Genomic DNA, 19,635 nt, shown 5'->3' on the forward strand with positions numbered 1-19,635 from the left:
ATTTGCGCGTGTGTGTATCCATGTGTGCGTTTGCGTGTCCCCAGGTGGAGAAGACCCGACACTACCTGCTGCTGAGGGAGAAGCTGGAGGCCACGCTGCAGGCGGGCCAGGAGGCGCTCTACAAGACCAGCGACGCCAGCGAGCTCAGCCCCGCCCTGAGCCCCGTGATGAGCCCCACCGTGGCTGCCCCCCCGGCCCTGCAGAGCCCCGTCCCTCTCAGCCCCGCCCCCTTCAGCCCCGCCCCTCTCAGCCCCAACCAGCGGCAGAGGGAGCTGGCTGCCAAGGTGACTACCCTGCTCCGGTACTCTAGAGTCCCCTAAGACCTCTGTGTTATTATTATCATATACTTTTGATTTTATTACATAATAATAATATGAATGTGTTGTGCTCTGTTTTAGATATAATATGTTTGATAGTGTCCTTTTGTATTTTTAGCATTATCGATATGTTATTTATTATTATTACAAATCTCTGGGTGGAGCGGTTCCAGGTTTACATGTAAAACTCTTGTGATGCCGCTGATTGCTGATTGAATACACTTGGCTGACTGCTGGTTAGATACACTACACAGTAACCTGGAAGCCCCCGCTGTGCTGTCACCATTTTTTTATCTGGAATAACATCAATCTCTCTCTCTCTCTCTCTCTCTGTCTCTCTCTCTCTCTGTCTCTCTCTCTCTCTGTCTCCCCCTCCTCTCTCTGTCTCTCTCTCTCTCTCTCTCTCTCTCTCTGTCTCTCTGTCTCTCTCTCTTTGTCTCCCCCTCCTCTCTCTGTCTCTCTCTCTCTCTCTCTCTCTCTCTCTCTCTCTCTGTCTCCCCCTCCTCTCTCTGTCTCTCTCTCTCTCTCTCCCTCTCTCTCTCTCTCTCTCTCTGTCTCTCTCTCTCTGTCTCCCCCTCCTCTCTCTGTCTCCCCTTGCTCTCTCTCTCTCGCTCTCTCTCCCCCTCCTCTCTCTATCTCCCCCTCTCTCTCTCTCGCTCTCTCTTTCTGTCTCTCCATCTCTCCCCCCCCCTCCTCTCTCTGTCTCCCACCCTTTCTCCCTCTCTCTCCCTCTCTCTCTCTGCACCTCTCTCGCCCCTGCGTGCCCAGTGTCTGCGTCTGCTCATGCACACCTTCAACAGGGAGTACAGCCAGGTGAGCAGCAGTGCCAGTGAGAGCAAGGTGAGCCCCAGCCCCAGCCCAGCCCCCCCCCCCCTTAAAAAAAAACACCTTTTCACCTTTGACCTTTCAACCTGACTTCACTCTCCCAACTCCCCCTGTAGCCCCTCCCCTTTGTAGTACCTTCCCTTTGGAGTCCCTCCTGGCGCTTTATTGATTTAAATAATTATTCCCTCATTGTTTTTTCGCTCATACCTAACAGCCTGCTTGCTTATCCCCTTACCGACCTAATGCTAATACTGCATTGTATATGCCACTCATCATTACATGGATACGGAGTCATTTCTTTAACACACTTGAACCCTCCTCCCCTTTACTCTCTATTCCCTGGTTCACAACTCCTCCATGAGTGGGTTCCTGGCTCTTATCTCCCCTTCTTTAAGGAAGACCTCTGCTATCCCTCTGACATGTCCTTTATTAACATGGGGCTCATACAAAGTCTTGCCTTCGATGGTATAGAAAATATCACAGTATCACATCCTGTAAATATGCATGTCTGCCATACTTTATACAAATGATCTCATCTCTCAATGCGTGTGTATTTTTTGTGTTGAATCGTTCGTCCCTTTTTGCTGTGCGTGCGTGTGTGCGTGCGTGTGTGTGTGTGTGTGTGTGTGTGTGTGTGTGTGTGTGTGTGTGTGTGTGTGTTTGTGTGCTCAGCTGTCTGAGATGTCAGCGTCTCTGATGAGTTCCACTTGCTCGGGCCTGAGCACACTCACCCCGTCCTCCACCTGTCCCTCATTGGTCGAGGGGAACTATGACATCAGGTAAATTGTTTGTCCCGACTCTGAGCAAACACAACATTGGACCAATGCTCAAGGGTTTTCTGCACAATCACCTATTAAACTCTCCTGTCATGCAGAATAGGAGAGTCGATCTCTAAAGAAGAAACTCTAAACTCTGTCTGGATGGACAATGGTCAACTTGCTAGCGTTGAGGATGGTCTTTTATTGTTGTATAATGTTACAGTCTTAACAATTACTAGTTTGAATGTCAAGTGTATTTTGACATTAATTTATAGTGTTGTTACTCATAGACTTTATGAATAATCAAATCTAAATTGTGGTGGCAGAATACCGCTCAACTGGGTGAACTGGGTTGCCGAATAGTGACAAACACTTATCCTCAAGTCAGTGGGATGGTGTACCACATGGTGTACACTTGCCAGTGTAGAAATACAATAATTCAAATCATTTTCTAAAAAAATAGAATAACTCTGTCCCCTTCAGTTTTTAGTTTCTGGTCCAGGCTCTGTTTTCCCCCCGCCCCAGAAGTTATGCAATAACATAGTAGTTCTGCTGGATCCAAGATTACTTTTGCTCGAACATTCATATTGTTTCAAAGTGTACATTAAGTGTGTGTTTGTTTGTGTTTGTGTGTGTGTGTGTGTCTGTGTGTGTGTGTTTGTGTGTGTGTGTGTGTTGTAGACATACTGAGCCAGGTTCAGGGGCCTCTACTCCAGATCTGGACCCCTTCAGCCCGGTGGACAAGAGGAAGGCCCTGCGAGGATGCACGTTTGTTCCAGACATCCAGGAGATCCGTGTCAGGTGAGGGCTGACGGCTCATGTGGTTTCATTAAGTGCCATGCTATATTTTATTGGGAAAGCTAGAGCAGATTTGCAAGGGATCTGCATGCATTCCTTCTCTACAGCCTTCATGATTGAATACTTGACTTCTTTTGTTTTTGGTGTGTTCCTTATCCCTTTACTCGTCAATGGTGCAGTATAGTCTCAGAGGGCCTAAACCCATCAAAGCTTAAGCGTAGAGCCTATTTGCTTTCAGTCCGCCCCTATGTTGATCAATGAGCAGACCCACACCACAGTCGGAGCTGAAGAAATTACAGAGCGGAGAACATTTTGTCCTGCCATCCGTCTTTATTATGCATCCGTCCGGTGTTGTTTACGCCCATTCTCTTCAGCTGGTCAATTAAAATTGCGTAGATCAGTGAGTCGGCGTCACAGTTGCTTTACAGTTGCTTTAAAGTCCTGACAAATAGAGACTTTTAAATGTTTGCTGTTACTAGAGCAACTCACTTATATGCATGTCGACACCAACCTTTCAACCTACACATGGCTTTTTCACAGCTTTTCAGTAAATTCACTAAAAAGTCTCACCTCCCCTGCCTCAGCCCCATCGTGTCCAAGAAGGGCTACCTCCACTTCCTGGAGCCGCACTCCAACGGCTGGGTGAAGCGCTACGTGGTGGTGCGCCGGCCCTACGTCTACCTGTACCGCAGCGAGAGGGACAGCGTGGAGCGCGCCGTCATCAACCTGTCGTCGGCTCAGGTGGAATACAGCGAGGACAAGCAGACTCTGCTGAGGGTACGTCTCCCCTAACCCTCTCCCTGACATTAACACTACCCCAAACACTAAAGTCAACACTAACCCTAAGCCTACAAGCAAACTCTTCTGCATGTACGTCTTCTCTAACCATGACCCTGACCATAACACCAGCACTAATCCAAACACTAAAGTTAACACTAACCCTAACCCTTACCCTGACCTAAACCCCAATCCTGACTTCAGTCCAGAACCTTTTCGTGAGGGAAGACACACAAGTAGCCTGGGAACCAGACGAGTCTGGGAGCTGGTGTTCTGTTTGCTCTGGCTGATGGTCTGGCCCCCCTTCTGTTCAAACAGACTTCCAGCAGACCTGAACCCGGGTCAGGCCAATCACAAGCGTTGATCTATCATAGGGCGGGTTTATTAGCTTTGTTGGATACGATGACTGGACAGAGGAGTGTTGAGGCATCACGCCGCTGATGTGGCGGTCTGTTGACTCCACTATCAGGACGGTGTTAAAGGAAGTGGACAGTATATCGTCCCTAAAAGACGAACGAACAGCTGCAATTTATTTCTTTCTGGATAAGAAAGATGCGCTTACCGTACGTCACATGTTTCGTTTCTGTGATTGGTTGGAGATCTATCCAAAGCGCATTCACAGGACTTTTGGACTGCGCACGTTGATAAAGCCCCTCGGATAAAGCCCCTTTGTGAGTCGGTCTGGCGAAGTCAAGATAGAGACCACCACCCCGTACCACCAGATAATCCTGGCTCCTAGCCTGTTCTGGCGAGGGAAAGGAACACTGAAGTATACATATCGATATACCAGAGTTGGCGAACTTTATGAACAACCTTACTGTACCGACAGCGATATATATTGTTTCTCTTTCTTCTGACAAATGTACTTATTGTATGGCGCTTTGGATATATGCATCTGCTAAATAACCTAAATGCCCTTCATGTAGATGGAAATGTAAATGTACTTTGTATGTTTCGCTCCCGTGTGTTGAGAATGTAATCTGTGTTTCGCAGACCCCCAACACGTTTGCGGTGTGCACGGAACACCGCGGCATACTGCTCCAGGCCAGCAACGACAAGGAGATGCACGACTGGCTGTATGCCTTTAACCCTCTGCTGGCTGGTACCATCAGGTGAGCTCGCTGATCAGGGGATTGATTCCCCAGCGCTGAGATGCTTCTGAGTTCACTTACTTAATGTTGTCATGGACAAGGCCTCATGGTTGAGCTGAGAAGTGGAAAGTCGTGGAGTTTCTTCCAATATCACGAGTGCATTTGTTTCTTCATATCTTTCCTGTTTGTAAAAAAAGTTTAAGAAGTCCTATTCTAAATTCTAAAGTGTAGTTATTATCAGTGTTTGTAATAACGCCGTTTAAAAGAACGGCGTTGGGTAACGCCGTTATTTTTTCAGTAACGGGGTAATCTAACTAATTACTATTTCCGTCGTTACAACGCCGTTACTGTACGATAAATGCAGTGCGTTACTATGAATTGATTGAATAAACTGCATAATCCGAACGCACCCCTGGCTCCAAACACAAACTGCTAGTGAGGAGACTGGTTGGGTTAACAACGAGATAAGCGATTATGATTGGCTAAGGCAGAGTCATGTTTCATGGTAGCCAATCGGAACAAGTGTTTTTACACACAAGCCAGGACACGCGCGCCCCACACACACGCAAACGCACACACAGATTCGATGAAGCTGCAGAAATGGCGGTGCCGGAGCAATCCGATAAAAAGTTGGCATTTTCTGTAGTATTCAGCAGATGTCCCACAGCCTTTGCAACCAAGCAAATTGAAATTCAGGCCCCATTCACACTAACCCGGGTAAATGTAAAAACGCCCATCCGCAATGAAAATGATCTCCGTCCACACTATCGTTTTCGTATCGTTTTCGGAATGTTTTGCATCAACGTTCCACACTGAAATTATTTTGATAAACAGTTGTTGTCATGGTTGCGTAACTCCGCCACGCCTCTCTGTTTAGATTACAGGCGCGTGATCAGCTGATAATTACAGTTGATCAGCTGATTAATCGTTTCGTTTTCAGTGTCAGAATTCTCTGTTTTAGTGTGGACGGAAGGGCTAAACGGATAAATATTCATGCGTTTGTAGATTTACCCGGGTTAGTTTGGACGGGGCCTCAGTTGGAAGCATATCAGGGCCTTGAATGGGCAGTTCAACCATTTAACACATTAAGGCCAAGTGAAAACTGCTCAGAAAAATCCAAATTCTTTGACATATAGCAACTTTCTTTTTTTTACAGTAACGCAAATAGTTACTTTCCCTGGTAACTAGTTACTTTTATTATAGAGTAATTCAGTTACTAACTCAGTTACTTTTTGGAACAAGTAGTGAGTAACTATAACTAATTACTTTTTTAAAGTAACGTTCCCAACGCTGGTTATTATATATATCGAATTAATACAGTATCAACATTATGTTTTATGTTAATTAAATACATCATGTTTATAATGTATTTATTGAATTTATATGGCAACATCCTTTATAGAACAGGACGTTGCCTTTGTGTTGAAATTCCTTTTTAAGGGGAGTCCCTCTCTCTCCAACACACAATACCTAATTCTGATTGTGCCATTCTTTGAATGTGTTCTTTCCTCTCCAGGTCTAAGCTCTCCAGGAGGAAGTCAGTCCAGTCGGCCATCTTTTGAGCCGGACAAAACTACAACGCAACAACAAAACAAGCTTAATTTACCTTCTGACCACCGTGTACATAGATATAAACAAACGTATTCATAGCCCGTTCAGATATTGCTCGGTGTAACCCCCCCCCCCACACCCCTGTCACGAACAACTCTCCAGCACACACACCTGAAAAAAAGGAATCATCCCAAAATGGCCGCCTTTTTTACTCATGTATTAATTTGTATTTTGTTGCTGCCTTAGCGAGCCCTGCACGGTTTGTTCCCCGCTGACCTCGCCCTAACCCTGCCCAGTAGAGACCACAGGATAGACGCCTCGCACTATTTCCCCATTCATGACGTTATCTTATACTGGGTACTGAAAATAGTTGTAAGTAGCTGCCCTCCTATGTCCACGTCATAAAGTAGTACATGTAATACATCTGTCATTATCTAGTTATTCCCCTGTAGACCCCCCCCCCCCATCCCCTAGACCAATGCTCCCCTCCAAATATTTATGATGTGGTTCATGAAATACCCCTCCCCAAATATTTTACGTACATATAAATCCATCCTTATGCTAAACAAACCCGCTGTTGCTCCATGGATATCGTCAGACGAGGAAGAGAGAAATACCGTGACCCCCTTCTTGTGTAGTCTTTATCCCAGATAGGCCTGTGTCCCTCTCTGTGGGTTTAGGGGAGCGAGGGGACAATAGCATTCCCTGCAGTGTGTCCAGTTCACCCCCCCGCTGAAGCAGCGCTAGACGTTACCTCAGTTTGGAACCGACCCCACAGCTCACTGGGAGCTGTGAGTAGCAGGCTACGGTTGGATATCACACCAGACGTGCACACACACACACACACACACACACACACACACACACACACACACACACACACACACACACACACACACACACACACACAAAGAGAGGGAGCCTTTGCAATCAATCAGCATTTTAATAGAAGAGAGACGTAATTAAGTTATTGGGAAAGAGGGCAGGGTGAGATTTATGTTGAGCTATGATGTATGTTTTCCCACCAGTTTTTTTTTTTCCCTTTTAATTGAAGAAAGTGGTTGTGATGGTGGCTACACACAAAGTAATCCATCGACTGTGAAGGGTGCCCCTTGGACTTTTTGTTTTTTCAAAAATGTTGGCGTTTGTTTACGTTTTATGCACTGTAATGTATTAATGGCGGGGTCTTGGACCCATTTACTTTGTCTTTTTTGCATGGCACTTTATTCTATTGAGTTAATGTCTCCTATCATTTACTCGTTTTTTTCTTAAACCAAAGCACTGCAATCCTTCATTTAATGTTTGAGATCAAATGAGCATATGAACCCATGTCGTCCACTATGAGGAGGAGCATATATAATAATAATGATGATAACAATTATAATAACGTATTGATGTCTGCGAAGATAACAGATCAAGGTTCCAAATTAAATCCCCTTTAGCGGCTATGTTCAAAAGAGGCTAACACTTGGGTACACCAAAAGCCAAAAGCTAATGGAGGCTAATAGACAAACAAACAGGGGGGATCTGCCAGGGACCTACAATTTGTTCGGAAGAAGAGAGCTGACTTAATAGCACATTCTCTGTGCACCACACAGTGCCTCCCGTTCTCCACCTACCTTTTGTCTTTCTTTCATTCTGCACACACCTGTCCCATACGGAAATGGTGGGACCTTGAAATCCCCTTTCAAGCCAGAGACATTTATCATTTACCAGAACAGGTGATGTGTTCCTGTTCACGGTCTGAGTCGGTGTGCTGCTGGCGAGGGGATGTTTTACCCGTGATGCTTTAGAGTAGTTTGGTATGGCCTGTAACCACGGCTACAGTAGCTGTACTCATGTTGCATAACTTGTGCACTTAACCCTTCCCTGACTTTTGCTTTTGTACTGTAGTGACTCGATGTTTTGGACGCCTGGTGCTTGTCTCCCGAACAACCATACAGTATCACTAGCTTGGTGTGAGCAGTTCCATGGCCAGGAATCAACCAATAGGGTATTCTGAATGTTAATTATGTTTAAAAATGAATTATATATATATTAACCAAACCCTTATCACAAAGATCAAAAAGCCTTTGAGTGGTTTAAATTGTATCACAATGCTGTGGTGTGTTTGAGCGGTCTAGGTCTTGGTCAGAGAGGGATGCCTCAGGCCAGCCAACCTGTTTGTGCATCCAAACTTAGAAGGGAGACAGACAATGTGCAATTTAGACTACTGTTGAAATTAGAATACTCTACCAAGCCTTAACCCAAACTATTTCATAATTCTTCACAATTACAAGGGAGGTTGTGAATTGTATTTGATCTCCAATGATGTCCTGGGTCATCTTAGTTTGCTAAACCTTTATAACATGGTTTATTACTCTTGATATGTTAGATGCAATACATAACATCTTAATATCTTAAGACCTTTGGAACAGATGATTTGTACTAGACCTTAATTATGAAGGATGTGTTGCACTTTTGTTTGGCATGTGTTGAACATGCTGTAATTCTACTGAACCATTTCCACCGACATTATTCCCCAGATGTTGTTAAAATTGTAGCGTTCTAACTAGCAACCGAAATCATCAGAATCATTATCACTTTATAACCCACCTGAGCTCCACCTTACACTTAAAACAAATGCTTTATTTGAGTTATTTTCATCACTCGAAAGCAAACGAGACCAGTGGCTCTTTTAAGCGGTTTACTTGTGCACAGCGGTCTATATTTGTCTAGCGATAGATGACTTGATGCTTTTTGTGTTTGAAAGGCTTATAAAAAAGAAAAGAATGAACGACCATTGTGGATCCAAGCATGCGGGTCTGATTCTCTTGCTACACCCCTTGTTGGCCTCTGTCCCTCTCCCCTTCCCCTTACTGTCCCTCCTCCATTCGCTTGGATACCTTTTGCTTAATGCTTGCTAGTGACGCAATCAACCCACCCTGCTCCCCTACCCCGTGCATCCCATAATTCCAAGTGCTGCTTGTAAAATACTGCTCTCTCCACCAATACCTTGTGATGATGACTAACTGGAAAATCCTTCTTGGCTTTGTCTTGCATATGAAACCAAAACTGCTGTGTCAGGTCCTATCACACACACACATGCACACACACAGATGCTATTATTAACTCTCTCTCTACTGTATCCCCATCTCTCACTCTCTTTCTATCTCCCCATTGATACCCATGATGAGTAAGAAACCAGCCTGTTTATTGTGTCACATGTCCTCGCAGTGCTGGATTGCTGAGCTCGAGTCGGACTTGCACGTTTCAGGGCTGGTGCAGAGGGGATGGATGTCAGAGGTTCCGGTGGGAGCGGTAGGTCAGAGGGCCCTCGCCCCAGAGACAGGAGACTGTATACCAGAGGGTGTGATGGGAAAGGCAGGTCAGAGGGGCCCCTGCCCCAGGGACAGAGGAGAAGGAGGGGGAGGGATCCTTAGTCTCTGTGCTCATGTTTATGTGCGAATGTTCAGGAGTTCTCTGCTGGTGTCTTATTCTCATGTTTGTGGACCAGTAATACGAAAATAAATTGTTGAAAAAAAAAGTTTAATCAAGCGAAATAAATGTGTTCAAAAACTTGCAGCATATCCATGGTGTGTGTGTTTAGTTTTTCTGATCTCTTGACGACTTATCACCTAACCCCCTGACTGTAAGGACACAATTCCTTATTGTATTTTCTTCACACACAACCTGACTTGACTGATAGATGCATTGACACATCATTTGAACACCTTATGCTCTTTACGTTTATATTTATTATAGCCGATTCAGCTCAGGACAGCCTGTGCACCCGGCCTCTGGCCCGTTGCAGTTGTGAAGTCTTCCATTATTAATAACACACTCCCGATGTGCAACACTCAAGCTCCTCCAAGGAGACTAATCCCCTCAGAGTAGACGTAATCACCAGCCATTGTGGCGAGACAAAGCTGTAGGACTAACAACCAGCCACTTTGCACAGTACGGATTGGGTTACGGGAGAAAGACACGCCAAGGGGTTATGGTTTTTTAACCTGTTTTTTTTAGGATAGTTGATGTGTATTAGAAGATAGGTTTAAACAAATTAATTCAAAATGTGTTCTATGGTTTTCTACTTCCCTTGACATTAATGAACATATTACATTTTACACTAACATAATACAAATTCAGTATTTTGTTTATTCTAAAACCACATTTATATAAAATACACTTCTGAAGACAAAAATAGCATATCGCAGCATGTGAATAGATATTTCTACATGTGGATACATTCTCTCTCTCTCTCTTTGGCCATTTTTCTTTCTATTGCTCTAATTTCTTCTGACACTAATCATATCACCCATTCCCTGCCCTAGTATTTATTCCAGTGGTTTCTAACGTATATAATCAGTTGTGTTATTTGTCACCCTATCCTGGGTGTTTAATTATGCACACTCAGAAGGCCCCCCATCCAGGGTTTACATACTGCTGGTGCTGCTCCTTAGGTCTGGTGGGGGTTTAATTGATGGCAGCCTGCGCATGAAGAGGTCCGCAACAAGCGCTCTGTCCTGCCCGCTTGTGTTTCTGCACACCTTGTCCTTTAGCCTGCAGGCCAGCTGATCAACTGCACGGGCCTACCGTCCAACACAGTAAGTACCATGGGCATGCACACCTACAAATAACTCCCATTGATAACCCACTTTAATTCAAATGTATTATTTGTTTGTGTAATACTTTTTGAGGGAAATTACATTCCAATGAAGGAGCTAATGAAGTAGCTCATGTTTTAGGCCCTGTTAATACTCAAAGCATAATTTCAACATTAATGTTGTCATGCTTACAAAAATGATACTGTTATTACTTAAATGAATGAATGAATATATGAAAATACATCAACTATGGGCAAAAAGAATAATACAGTGGAACCAATAAATAATGTAATTATTTATTGGTTCCACTGTATTATTCTTTTTGCCCATAGTTGATGTATTTTGGTTCCAGATTATTTAATTTATGTTATCAGATTATTTAATTCATGTTATGTGTCAACATTAAATATGATAGGAATGAAACTACTTAAGTAAACAAGGGAGGATAGACAGTAGGGACTATAAAATGTTATGTTTAGGCATCAACACCTAACAATTAAACAGTATACATGTCCAACCTTGTTCATTGAAGATGCCTGACTTGTTGTTTTGGTAGAACATATTGGTTCCAGAGTGGATTGAGTAATCAAGGCATAGTAATTAAGACATTCTGACATTAGTGTGGAGCTGATTGCGAGTGGCCGGACGGATTGCGAGGGAATCTCGCGGAGGGTGATGGTTATCGGAAGCAGCAGATCATGTCACGCTGAACTTCCACGCACTTCCCCCCACGCACCCAGCACCCGTCTCCTGTTTCAACTGTCTGTCCTGCACGCCAGGCACAGTGCCACACAGGATCTGTACATTAACACGGTTTCAGCCATGTGTGCCTTCGCTGTGGGTGTGGGTGTTTGTATGTGTGTGTGAGGGGGGGTTGTATTAGACATTAAAGAGATTACTTTCAGGCCTCTGAAACAGAGGAGTGTGTCCTATTTCCCTCCATCTGGATGAGTCTGTCGACCGTAACGGTTGTTGGACGGTTTTGTTTAATCTGAACTATTGTGCCATTGCTTTTGGGTCATGATTTTATACCAGGGTACCAACAACTTTATTATATTACAATATGAGAAATTGTTATATATGACAATATTGCATGCTATTTAGCATTTGTGTATGATTTGTGTATTTGTTTATGACACATTTCCATGATGAACAAAAAAATTGTACTAAAATAAAGCTTCACTGGTAAAGTCATGGTGAAATGATAAACAATGTATACCTCCTTGTTATGTTTCTTTTTTGTGGCATGTTCCCTCCCTAGACACTGGTGGAACTTGAGAAAGCCGAGTGTTCCTCCTGCCCCCCGTGCGGCATGGAGAACAGCAAGGTGAGTGACGAGCGGGCACCCACTGTACTGCGCACTGAAGCATTGGGAAGTCTGCATAATGGAGAAGCCTTGTTCAGCACACGTGTATCCACTGTTCACCCACTGCATCAAAGGACTTCGAAAACATCAAATTAAGCTTGATTAGCATTAGTTGCATGTCCCATTTCCAGCAATTCATTTCAAGGAATTAATTATTTGCTGAACCCGTCCAGATTCCAGTCCCGACGAAGTGCACGCTGTATATTTTTATTCTGAACAGCATTTCCTCACCGTCACTGCGTTGTGTGTGTGTGTCTTTGGGTGGGTGCGTTCGGGTACTTGTGTGCGTGCGTGCATGCATGTGCGTGTGATTGTGTCCTAGCGTGCGTGCTTGTACGTGCATGTTAGCTTATGTGTGTGTGTGTGAGTGAGTGTACGTGTATGTGCACATGTGCGTACATGCGTGTGCTTGTGTGCGCGTGTGTATGCATGTTTGCGTGTGTGTGTGCGCCTACTTGTGTGTATGCATGTGTGCATGTGTGTTTGTGTGTGTGTCCAGCAGCCAGTGAAGGAGGTGTCCCCGGTCCCTCGCCAGCCCCCTGTATGCCCGACCATTAAACACGCCTCGGGTTCGATGCAGCAGGTGCAGGTGGCCTCCTCGGGTGAGACAGCCCTGCTCCTGATTGGTCGCGCATTGACCTGATGATGTCATAATACACTGACCAATGACGAATGTCTCATTTACATTTAGGGCATTTAACAGACACTTTTATCCAAGTGACTTACAATAAGTACATTGATATTCATAGAAACAAGTGCCAAGCACTCACAATTGCTAGGATAAGCCATTAAAACAAAGATAACTAGATTAAGACACTACACAATGCTAAGTACTATTTTAAAGTACCTCTCATGTCTATTAAAACCCTAAGAGTTGTAATGCGGTAGAGAAGGTAGAGACTCAACTTAAACAAATTGTTTCAGTTTAGACCCCTGCAATATAAGTCTGAACAGCCTTACATCTCAAATGACACACATTTCAGATCGTGTGGGAGGGCACGTCCTGTAAGGGTAAACAGAAGTACATGTTTTCATCTGTTGAATATGAACGCATGACGTTTTGCTTCCAGTGGTGGGGTCGTTCAACCTCCTGAGGCCCCCAGACCAGGATTACACCTTGTCGTCTCAGATGAAGGCCATTCGGTCCATGAAGCACGCTGGCTTCACCGCGGTGTTCACGGGACAAACGGTGAACCAGGTGTCACGTCCATAATGAGGCTGACAAGATCTGTATAGAGATGTACAGCACACATTCAAGATATAACATTACAGAAACCGTTTTCATGTCTGTTTTTGTTGTTAATGCACGAAAGGCTGGATGGAATGACGTAATGCATGTTGTTGTAGGATGTCCAAACCCGGTATGGGCCTTTTACATCATGACGTGCCATCGCAATAACCGCATGTATTTCGGACGTATAGTAGCATAGGAGTGTTATTGATAGTAATGGTTGGCCAGTGTTTAGGAATGAATCGTGACTTATTTGTCATGATGTGGAGACATTGACATTGTTAATAATGACACAGCGTTTCTCATACGAGTCTTGGCCAAACAAAGTTTAGATTGGGCTAAGCTTCTGTATTTTAAATTTGGGGGGATTATATTACTACAACTCCCATGATGCATTCTAATGTACAAGCCCTGTTGCTTGCTGAAACCCTGACAGAAGCTGGACGCTGAGGAAGAGCTGTTTCAGGGGGAGGTTCCCATCGTGGAGGTCATCCTCGCCGACATCGACTCCCTGGTGCCCACCCACGATGAGGCGGGCCAGCCCATCGCGGAGTGGAAGAGGCAGGTGATGGTGAGGCAGCTGCAGGTGCGACTGGGCGATGAAGAGGAGCAGAGGAGGGAGGTGAAGGTATGTTCTGACTAGCCACACACGAAAGGCTGGCTACTTCTGCTACCTCAATCAGATAATAAAGAAGATATTAAAGAAAGGGATGTGGAGATGAATTCACGACAATAACATAAACTGTGCATGTGTGCTGATTGACCACTCCTAGTCAATGAATTGCCAAAGGCGAGTCAATTTGTCGGTTATGTTGTCCTTGTTCACACAAATAAAGACAACTTGACCATGTTTAACCCCAGACACAGTGCGGTTTCAGAGTGACAATGACTGAGCAAACAATACATGAAAAGCTGCACATTACAAAGTCTTTGTACAGGCTGTTTGTTTCTGAGCTTTTCTCCCTGACAGTTCATGTGTAGTATTCAAATCTTGACATTTGCATATACAGTGCATGTGTGGCCATTGACCAACCCTGTCTCCCAGGCCATTGCCGACGGGCCCGTAGCAATGGATGGCTGGAAATACTCCCAGACCCACGATGCCATCCTTGGGCCCTTCGGCGAGCTGTTGTCAGAGGAGGACCTGGAGTACCTCGAGACGCAGATTGAGAAGGTGTCCGTCCAGAAGCGCTGCCAGGCCTTCGAGTTGGAGCTCACCAGGCTCACCGAGGAGCTCCGGACCGTGCTGCCCGATCCTCTGGTCAATGTCTCCCTGAACAAGGAGGCGCTGAAGGAACAGACGGACCCGGACGGACGCCTCCCGCTGCCCGCGTGGTGCGGCCGCGTCACCGAGATCGTCAGGAACATGTCGCAGCTCCTGTCCCATCTGACCGGCGTCCGGGAGGGCGGGGAGAGGAGAACGGTGGAGGGGTTGATGGAAGGGGCGAGGGGACCGCAGGGGGTCCGAGGCGGCTCGGCCGGTCTGGAGCTTGGCCTGGAGGCGGGGCGGCGGGGTGTAACGGGAGCGCCGGTACCTGCGGAGGCCTCCGCCGGGTGCAGGATACCACACGTTGGGATGGCGTCAGCCTTCAGCCATCGCCTGGAGGCCCACGGGCAGAGCCGAGCGCAGAGGGAGAGGGCGGAGCGGGAGATCCAGCAGTCCGGAGTGTCGGTTCGAGACCTGCGGTCGAACTTCGAGGGCAAGCTCGGAGGGATCTACCCCTTTGCTGGCTTTGTCGCTGACGCCGGCAAACGGGAGGACCGGGGAGGCCAAGGGGCGGATGAAGCGACACAAAAGGCGCTGTCTGGATTGAACAACCACCACAACAACAATGTAGACCCCACCGTGAGGCCCTCCGTCGGGGAACACAACGTGGTCACACCCGTCATGGAGACTGTGAGCTTGAGGAAAGAGCGTATAGTTGTGCTGTTCCTCAGCCACTGGAAGAAATCGGCGTACGCCATAACAGTGAGAGCAGCTAGGCGGAGACAGGAGCAGGGGCCAGAGGGTGACGGGGTCCAGGAGCTAGGGGCCGGCCAGAGAACCACCATGTTACAGTTCTGCTGCCAAAGAACCGCCGTGGACAAGATGCTGTATTCCTGGAGGAACATCCGAGCGGAGAGGCCCGGGAAGGCCGTGGCTTTGGCTCCCTGCCGGACCACGTACTCCCCTGAGCAGTTCCTACGGGCGTCAGATGGCGTCGTCGCGGCGACCCACGACGACCTGACCCTGGAGCTCTTCATGCTGGGCTACTTCCGCATCCTGGAGCAGGAGCTGCCGCCCGAGGAGAGGAAGATGAGGCACCTGCTGTGCTTCGAGGTGTTTGACCACGTGGGCGGCTTCCCCTGGGAGACCGTACGGGACTTCCACAAGGCTGTGGTGCGGGACGTCCAGGCCGGGCGGCGGTGCTGGGGTGACGGCTTCGAGGACATCAAGGCGCGCTTCTTCGGCGAACCCTCGGCCACCCGCGGAGACCACCTCATCCCCCGGGGGCCCGCCGCCCGCATGGAGACGGCTGACCAGCGTAGCAGCGAGGCGGACTTCTCCTGTTTCAGCGACGGAGACATTTGTAAATACATCGACCGCAGCTTCGCCTTCTGGAAGGAGAAGGAGGCAGAACTTTTTGATTTCGCCCCGTAGTCCGCAGTCATCCACGCTGGTTTTATTGGGGTTTTTCTTGTAAGTGATGATATATATTTACGGGATTAGTAGATGGTTGTGTTGATTTGTAGATCCAAAGTGTACTTGTGATATGTATTATGCTTATCACAAGAAAACTGATTAAAATCATTTAAATCCATAAGTGTCCATTATATTGCCATGGCTAGTTGTGTGTTTTTGTGTGTGTGGATCTGTTCTCGATATATCTTATTTTATTTGAAGTTCTACATGTCCATGAGATACATGGCCCTCATCACTGGAGGAGACTGTCATCATCAATGGCCTTGTGACAACGCTGAGCTCATCACACATTCTCACGATGCCAAAACAAGCATGATTACACTGCCACCGGCAGTCAATGTCTACGCAAACACACACACAGACACAGACACACACACACACATTCCAGAAATACACATATACCCAAACAATCCAAAAGGGTTACGCGACTGATGATTGATGGAGCTCGCTGTTACCAGGAAACGTTTACTGCACCCGCGAAAGTCAAGTGGTCGATGACTGCTGCCACTGAACTCAAAAGCTTACCACAGCAACCACCCTTCCACTAATGGAAATTTAGATTTGTTGTGAGAACTGTAGAGGAATTTAGCTGTATGTTGAAAAATATGTTGAAATAGAATATATGATAAAAGTAAAAATGTAGGCGGAGCACTAGCAGTGCTTTTTTGTAATTTTGGTATTATAAAAGCTGGGAATACATAATGTTGAATGAATACGGAACTGGAATACGAGACTGAATTCACATGTATTAATAACAGTAACATTATCAAGCGGTGACTGCAGTCAGGAACGAAGGAATGCACCATGTCGAAAACAACGCTATACACTATATGAAACACGATACATATACACACACCCACAGAATATATGACACAACAGGTATTAACAATATAATAATGACAAAGGTTATAAGATGCAAGGAACGCGCTAAATTATTGGGTTGTACCCATTGCAAAAAGGCTTGCAATGATTTATGGGATGAGTAGTTCCTCACTCGTTTGCAAAAAAAAATGTAGGCCTCCACAGTTGTGTACCTGTTCCCTTTCTTCAGTTTCCAAATTATCATTTGGCACAAAAACAAATGTTTTATGGTCATGACTACCTTGACGAACGACTGGCTTGGTTCCAGGCTTAAGACTCTTTATGTAACGATTTTATGAGAAGTCAACGGAGAAAACGTATGGGAAGTTTACTTCCGGAACCAGAGATGTTCAGAAAGGGGGCGGACATGTTGCGCTCTATAAAGCACGGGTTGAAACACCAGATACCAAGGCGGAAGTATTTGAACTTAATTGATTTTCTGCGTCAGTGCTCCTACCTGCTCCACCTTATCAATGGCTTCATTCGCTTCATTGGCGTGCCCGTTCTACCAGCCCGGTAAGAAGCCCAGATATAAGCTACACTTCATAAGCATCACCTTTAATTTATATGCACAAGTTGGTACGTGTGCTCGACGCCATACACCATGGACCGCATATGCAGTTTTAATTGCGAACGCTGCAACACCCGAATTGTTTTGAAACGTTGTCGTATGAGATAAATACCTACTACAATGCTATAGGCTGCATAGTTATACAGCTAATGTATTTGCATTTTTGGGACCGTTCTTTAAAAACATTACCACGAGTGGTGTGTGTGTGTGTGTGTGTGTGTATGTGTGTATATATATATATATATATATATATATATATATATATATATATATATATATATATATATATATATATATATATATATATATATATATATATATATATATATATAAACCATGTAGGTCTACGTAAGGGTCTCATTTAAATCCATGCTCTCGACAATGTTGGGCTGCAACGTTTGTTTCCCTGGTGCTGCCTGCTTGTGTCCTCAGCTTGAAATACTGGCCCCTTGTGGACATTTAGCAAGCATACATTTGGTAAATCTTTACCTCCCGAAGTGCGTGTTATATTTCTGTTGTATGTTTTCCAACATTTGCTAAACTGGACGAAGCCGTCTCTTCTCTGGATTGGCTCCTGGGTAACTGGGAATCAGTGGAGCCCGGAAAGGGGTCCTTCCCCAGCCTGAAGGACTTCCGCTACACGGAGGCTCTTCACTTTGCCCAAATGGGACAGCCCATCATCAACTTTATGTGCGTGTGTTTTGTGGTCATTCAAAAACAATGCAGTAGGCCGACTGCGTTTTCATAGGGGTCATTTTAGGACTTGCACAGCTGTCCCAAATAATACTAATTATGGCTCTGCTACTTTTATGTACCAAGTCACGTGCTCAATGGGTGATCTCTTCACACGTTAAGTCTACTCTTTATTGGCCCTGGTAGATCAAAATAGCAGACCCATAATTAGTGCTATGAGCAACACCTGCGGTTGTCCTATGACAACCCTTTTTCTATTGCTCTTTTTGGTTTATTCAATTGACTGACCCTTCGTTCCATCTCTGGACTTGTAAAAGCACAGATGACTCCATTGTAGCGTAAACCGTGCGGAAGGGGAGTGGTGGGTAGCTATAGACGTCGGTCTAGGTTTCTGTGGCGCCTGTGTTCGCAGGTTCAATGCCTCCGATGCGGAGACGAAGAAGATACTTCACAGGGAGTGTGGCTTTATCCGAATGCAGACGGGCACCAACCGAGTGGCGTTCATCATCGCACAGAACTCTGGTACTTCACAACGTTCCTGATTCAGAATACTTGGCTCACAGGCAGTAGTGCAGTACACGTCAACATCACATAGAGGGAGTTTGACACCCATCCAACGGGTACTAGGTTTAACCCAAATTTGTCTCAACTCTCTTTTGGAAAGATGCATGCATCTGACTTTCCTTTGTCAGTAGTTTTGGGCTTAAAGGTGTGAGGGTGATAAGCCATTACAAGGTGTTTGAAAATCTGCCTTTTCCTTTGTTTTAGTGGCATCACAAGTAGGCGTGTCCACCTAGATGTATGGATAAGCAACATTTGCTACAGTCCACTGGGTAGGCTGGCGGACTAATCTATCCAGCACAAATCTAGGTGGACATTCCCACTTGGGATGTCACTAAAACACAGGAAAAGGCAGCTTATCAAACGGCTCGTTATGGCCATTCACTCACACCAGGTGGCAGAATATCACCCCTTTTAATCCAAAGTCTCTGCTAAAAGACTTGGTGAACGGTGACTGTATCTTTTGTGTACATGCTTCAGCTGAGACTCTGTGTGCAGGACTGGTGGAGGTTGAGGAGGGGGAGCTGGTGGGAAAGCAGCTGAGCCTACGTACACAAGCTCTGGCCAGGCCATCGTTTGCCAAGGAGCCCCATGTCAAGGAGGTATGGCTGCAGTGTGGACTGTCTCTAACGAGCCATTCATTTAGCCTTGTGACTCTGGCTTGTGTCGGATTGCATTATATAGCTGCGTTTGAACTTTCTGTATGACTCCATCTTAAAAGAAACCTTGAACCATACCTATTCAGCTTGGCATTCTCAATCCATTCTATATATTTTTCTTCATGTTCATTGTATTAAGCCCCTTGTATTGGAATTTTTCACAAAAGGCGACGCATAGAGTTCGATTTAATCTTACCGGTAGGGTTTCATTAATTATATTTATTTTTTTCTCAGGTCTCCAGAGTGTTCCAGCTCCAACCAGACGGGAAGCTGGAGCAGACGCTTTCCATGTCAACGGACAAGCAGC

At 45.7% G+C, this 19,635-nt stretch overlaps 3 protein-coding genes across 3 annotated transcripts in view; all 3 read left to right on the forward strand.

The window, feature by feature from the left end:
• The window catches only part of kif1ab (kinesin family member 1Ab), a gene marked incomplete at its 5' end in the record, with an annotated part of 30,350 nt that extends 23,924 nt beyond the window's left edge, over positions 1-6,426 (forward strand). Inside the window, 7 exons of the mRNA XM_079750416.1 lie at positions 45-284; positions 1,086-1,157; positions 1,815-1,921; positions 2,582-2,701; positions 3,283-3,475; positions 4,469-4,587; positions 6,083-6,426. Coding sequence (XP_079606542.1) covers positions 45-284; positions 1,086-1,157; positions 1,815-1,921; positions 2,582-2,701; positions 3,283-3,475; positions 4,469-4,587; positions 6,083-6,128 — 897 coding nt within the window. The 3' untranslated portion in view covers positions 6,129-6,426. The remainder of the gene's footprint in view (positions 1-44; positions 285-1,085; positions 1,158-1,814; positions 1,922-2,581; positions 2,702-3,282; positions 3,476-4,468; positions 4,588-6,082) is intronic.
• A 2,862-nt stretch (positions 6,427-9,288) lies between these two features.
• On the forward strand, positions 9,289-15,941 carry LOC307085710 (espin-like protein; the record flags this gene model as incomplete). The annotated part of the gene is made up of 7 exons (XM_079750574.1): positions 9,289-9,417; positions 10,659-10,703; positions 11,965-12,030; positions 12,569-12,671; positions 13,140-13,258; positions 13,737-13,928; positions 14,346-15,941. The coding sequence occupies 7 exons, from the start codon at positions 9,289-9,291 to the stop codon at positions 15,939-15,941; spliced, it is 2,250 nt and encodes a 749-aa protein (XP_079606700.1).
• A 1,376-nt stretch (positions 15,942-17,317) lies between these two features.
• The window catches only part of LOC307085711 (peroxynitrite isomerase THAP4-like), a gene marked incomplete at its 5' end in the record, with an annotated part of 2,408 nt that continues 90 nt past the window's right edge, over positions 17,318-19,635 (forward strand). The window contains 5 exons of the mRNA XM_079750575.1: positions 17,318-17,360; positions 17,967-18,105; positions 18,521-18,630; positions 19,168-19,271; positions 19,563-19,635. The exon at positions 19,563-19,635 is cut by the window's right edge and continues 90 nt beyond it. Coding sequence (XP_079606701.1) covers positions 17,318-17,360; positions 17,967-18,105; positions 18,521-18,630; positions 19,168-19,271; positions 19,563-19,635 — 469 coding nt within the window. The remainder of the gene's footprint in view (positions 17,361-17,966; positions 18,106-18,520; positions 18,631-19,167; positions 19,272-19,562) is intronic.

This window comes from Pollachius pollachius (genome assembly GCF_949987615.1).
Source record: "Pollachius pollachius genome assembly, chromosome: 14".
In the NCBI taxonomy this organism is placed as follows: Eukaryota; Metazoa; Chordata; class Actinopteri; order Gadiformes; family Gadidae; genus Pollachius; species Pollachius pollachius.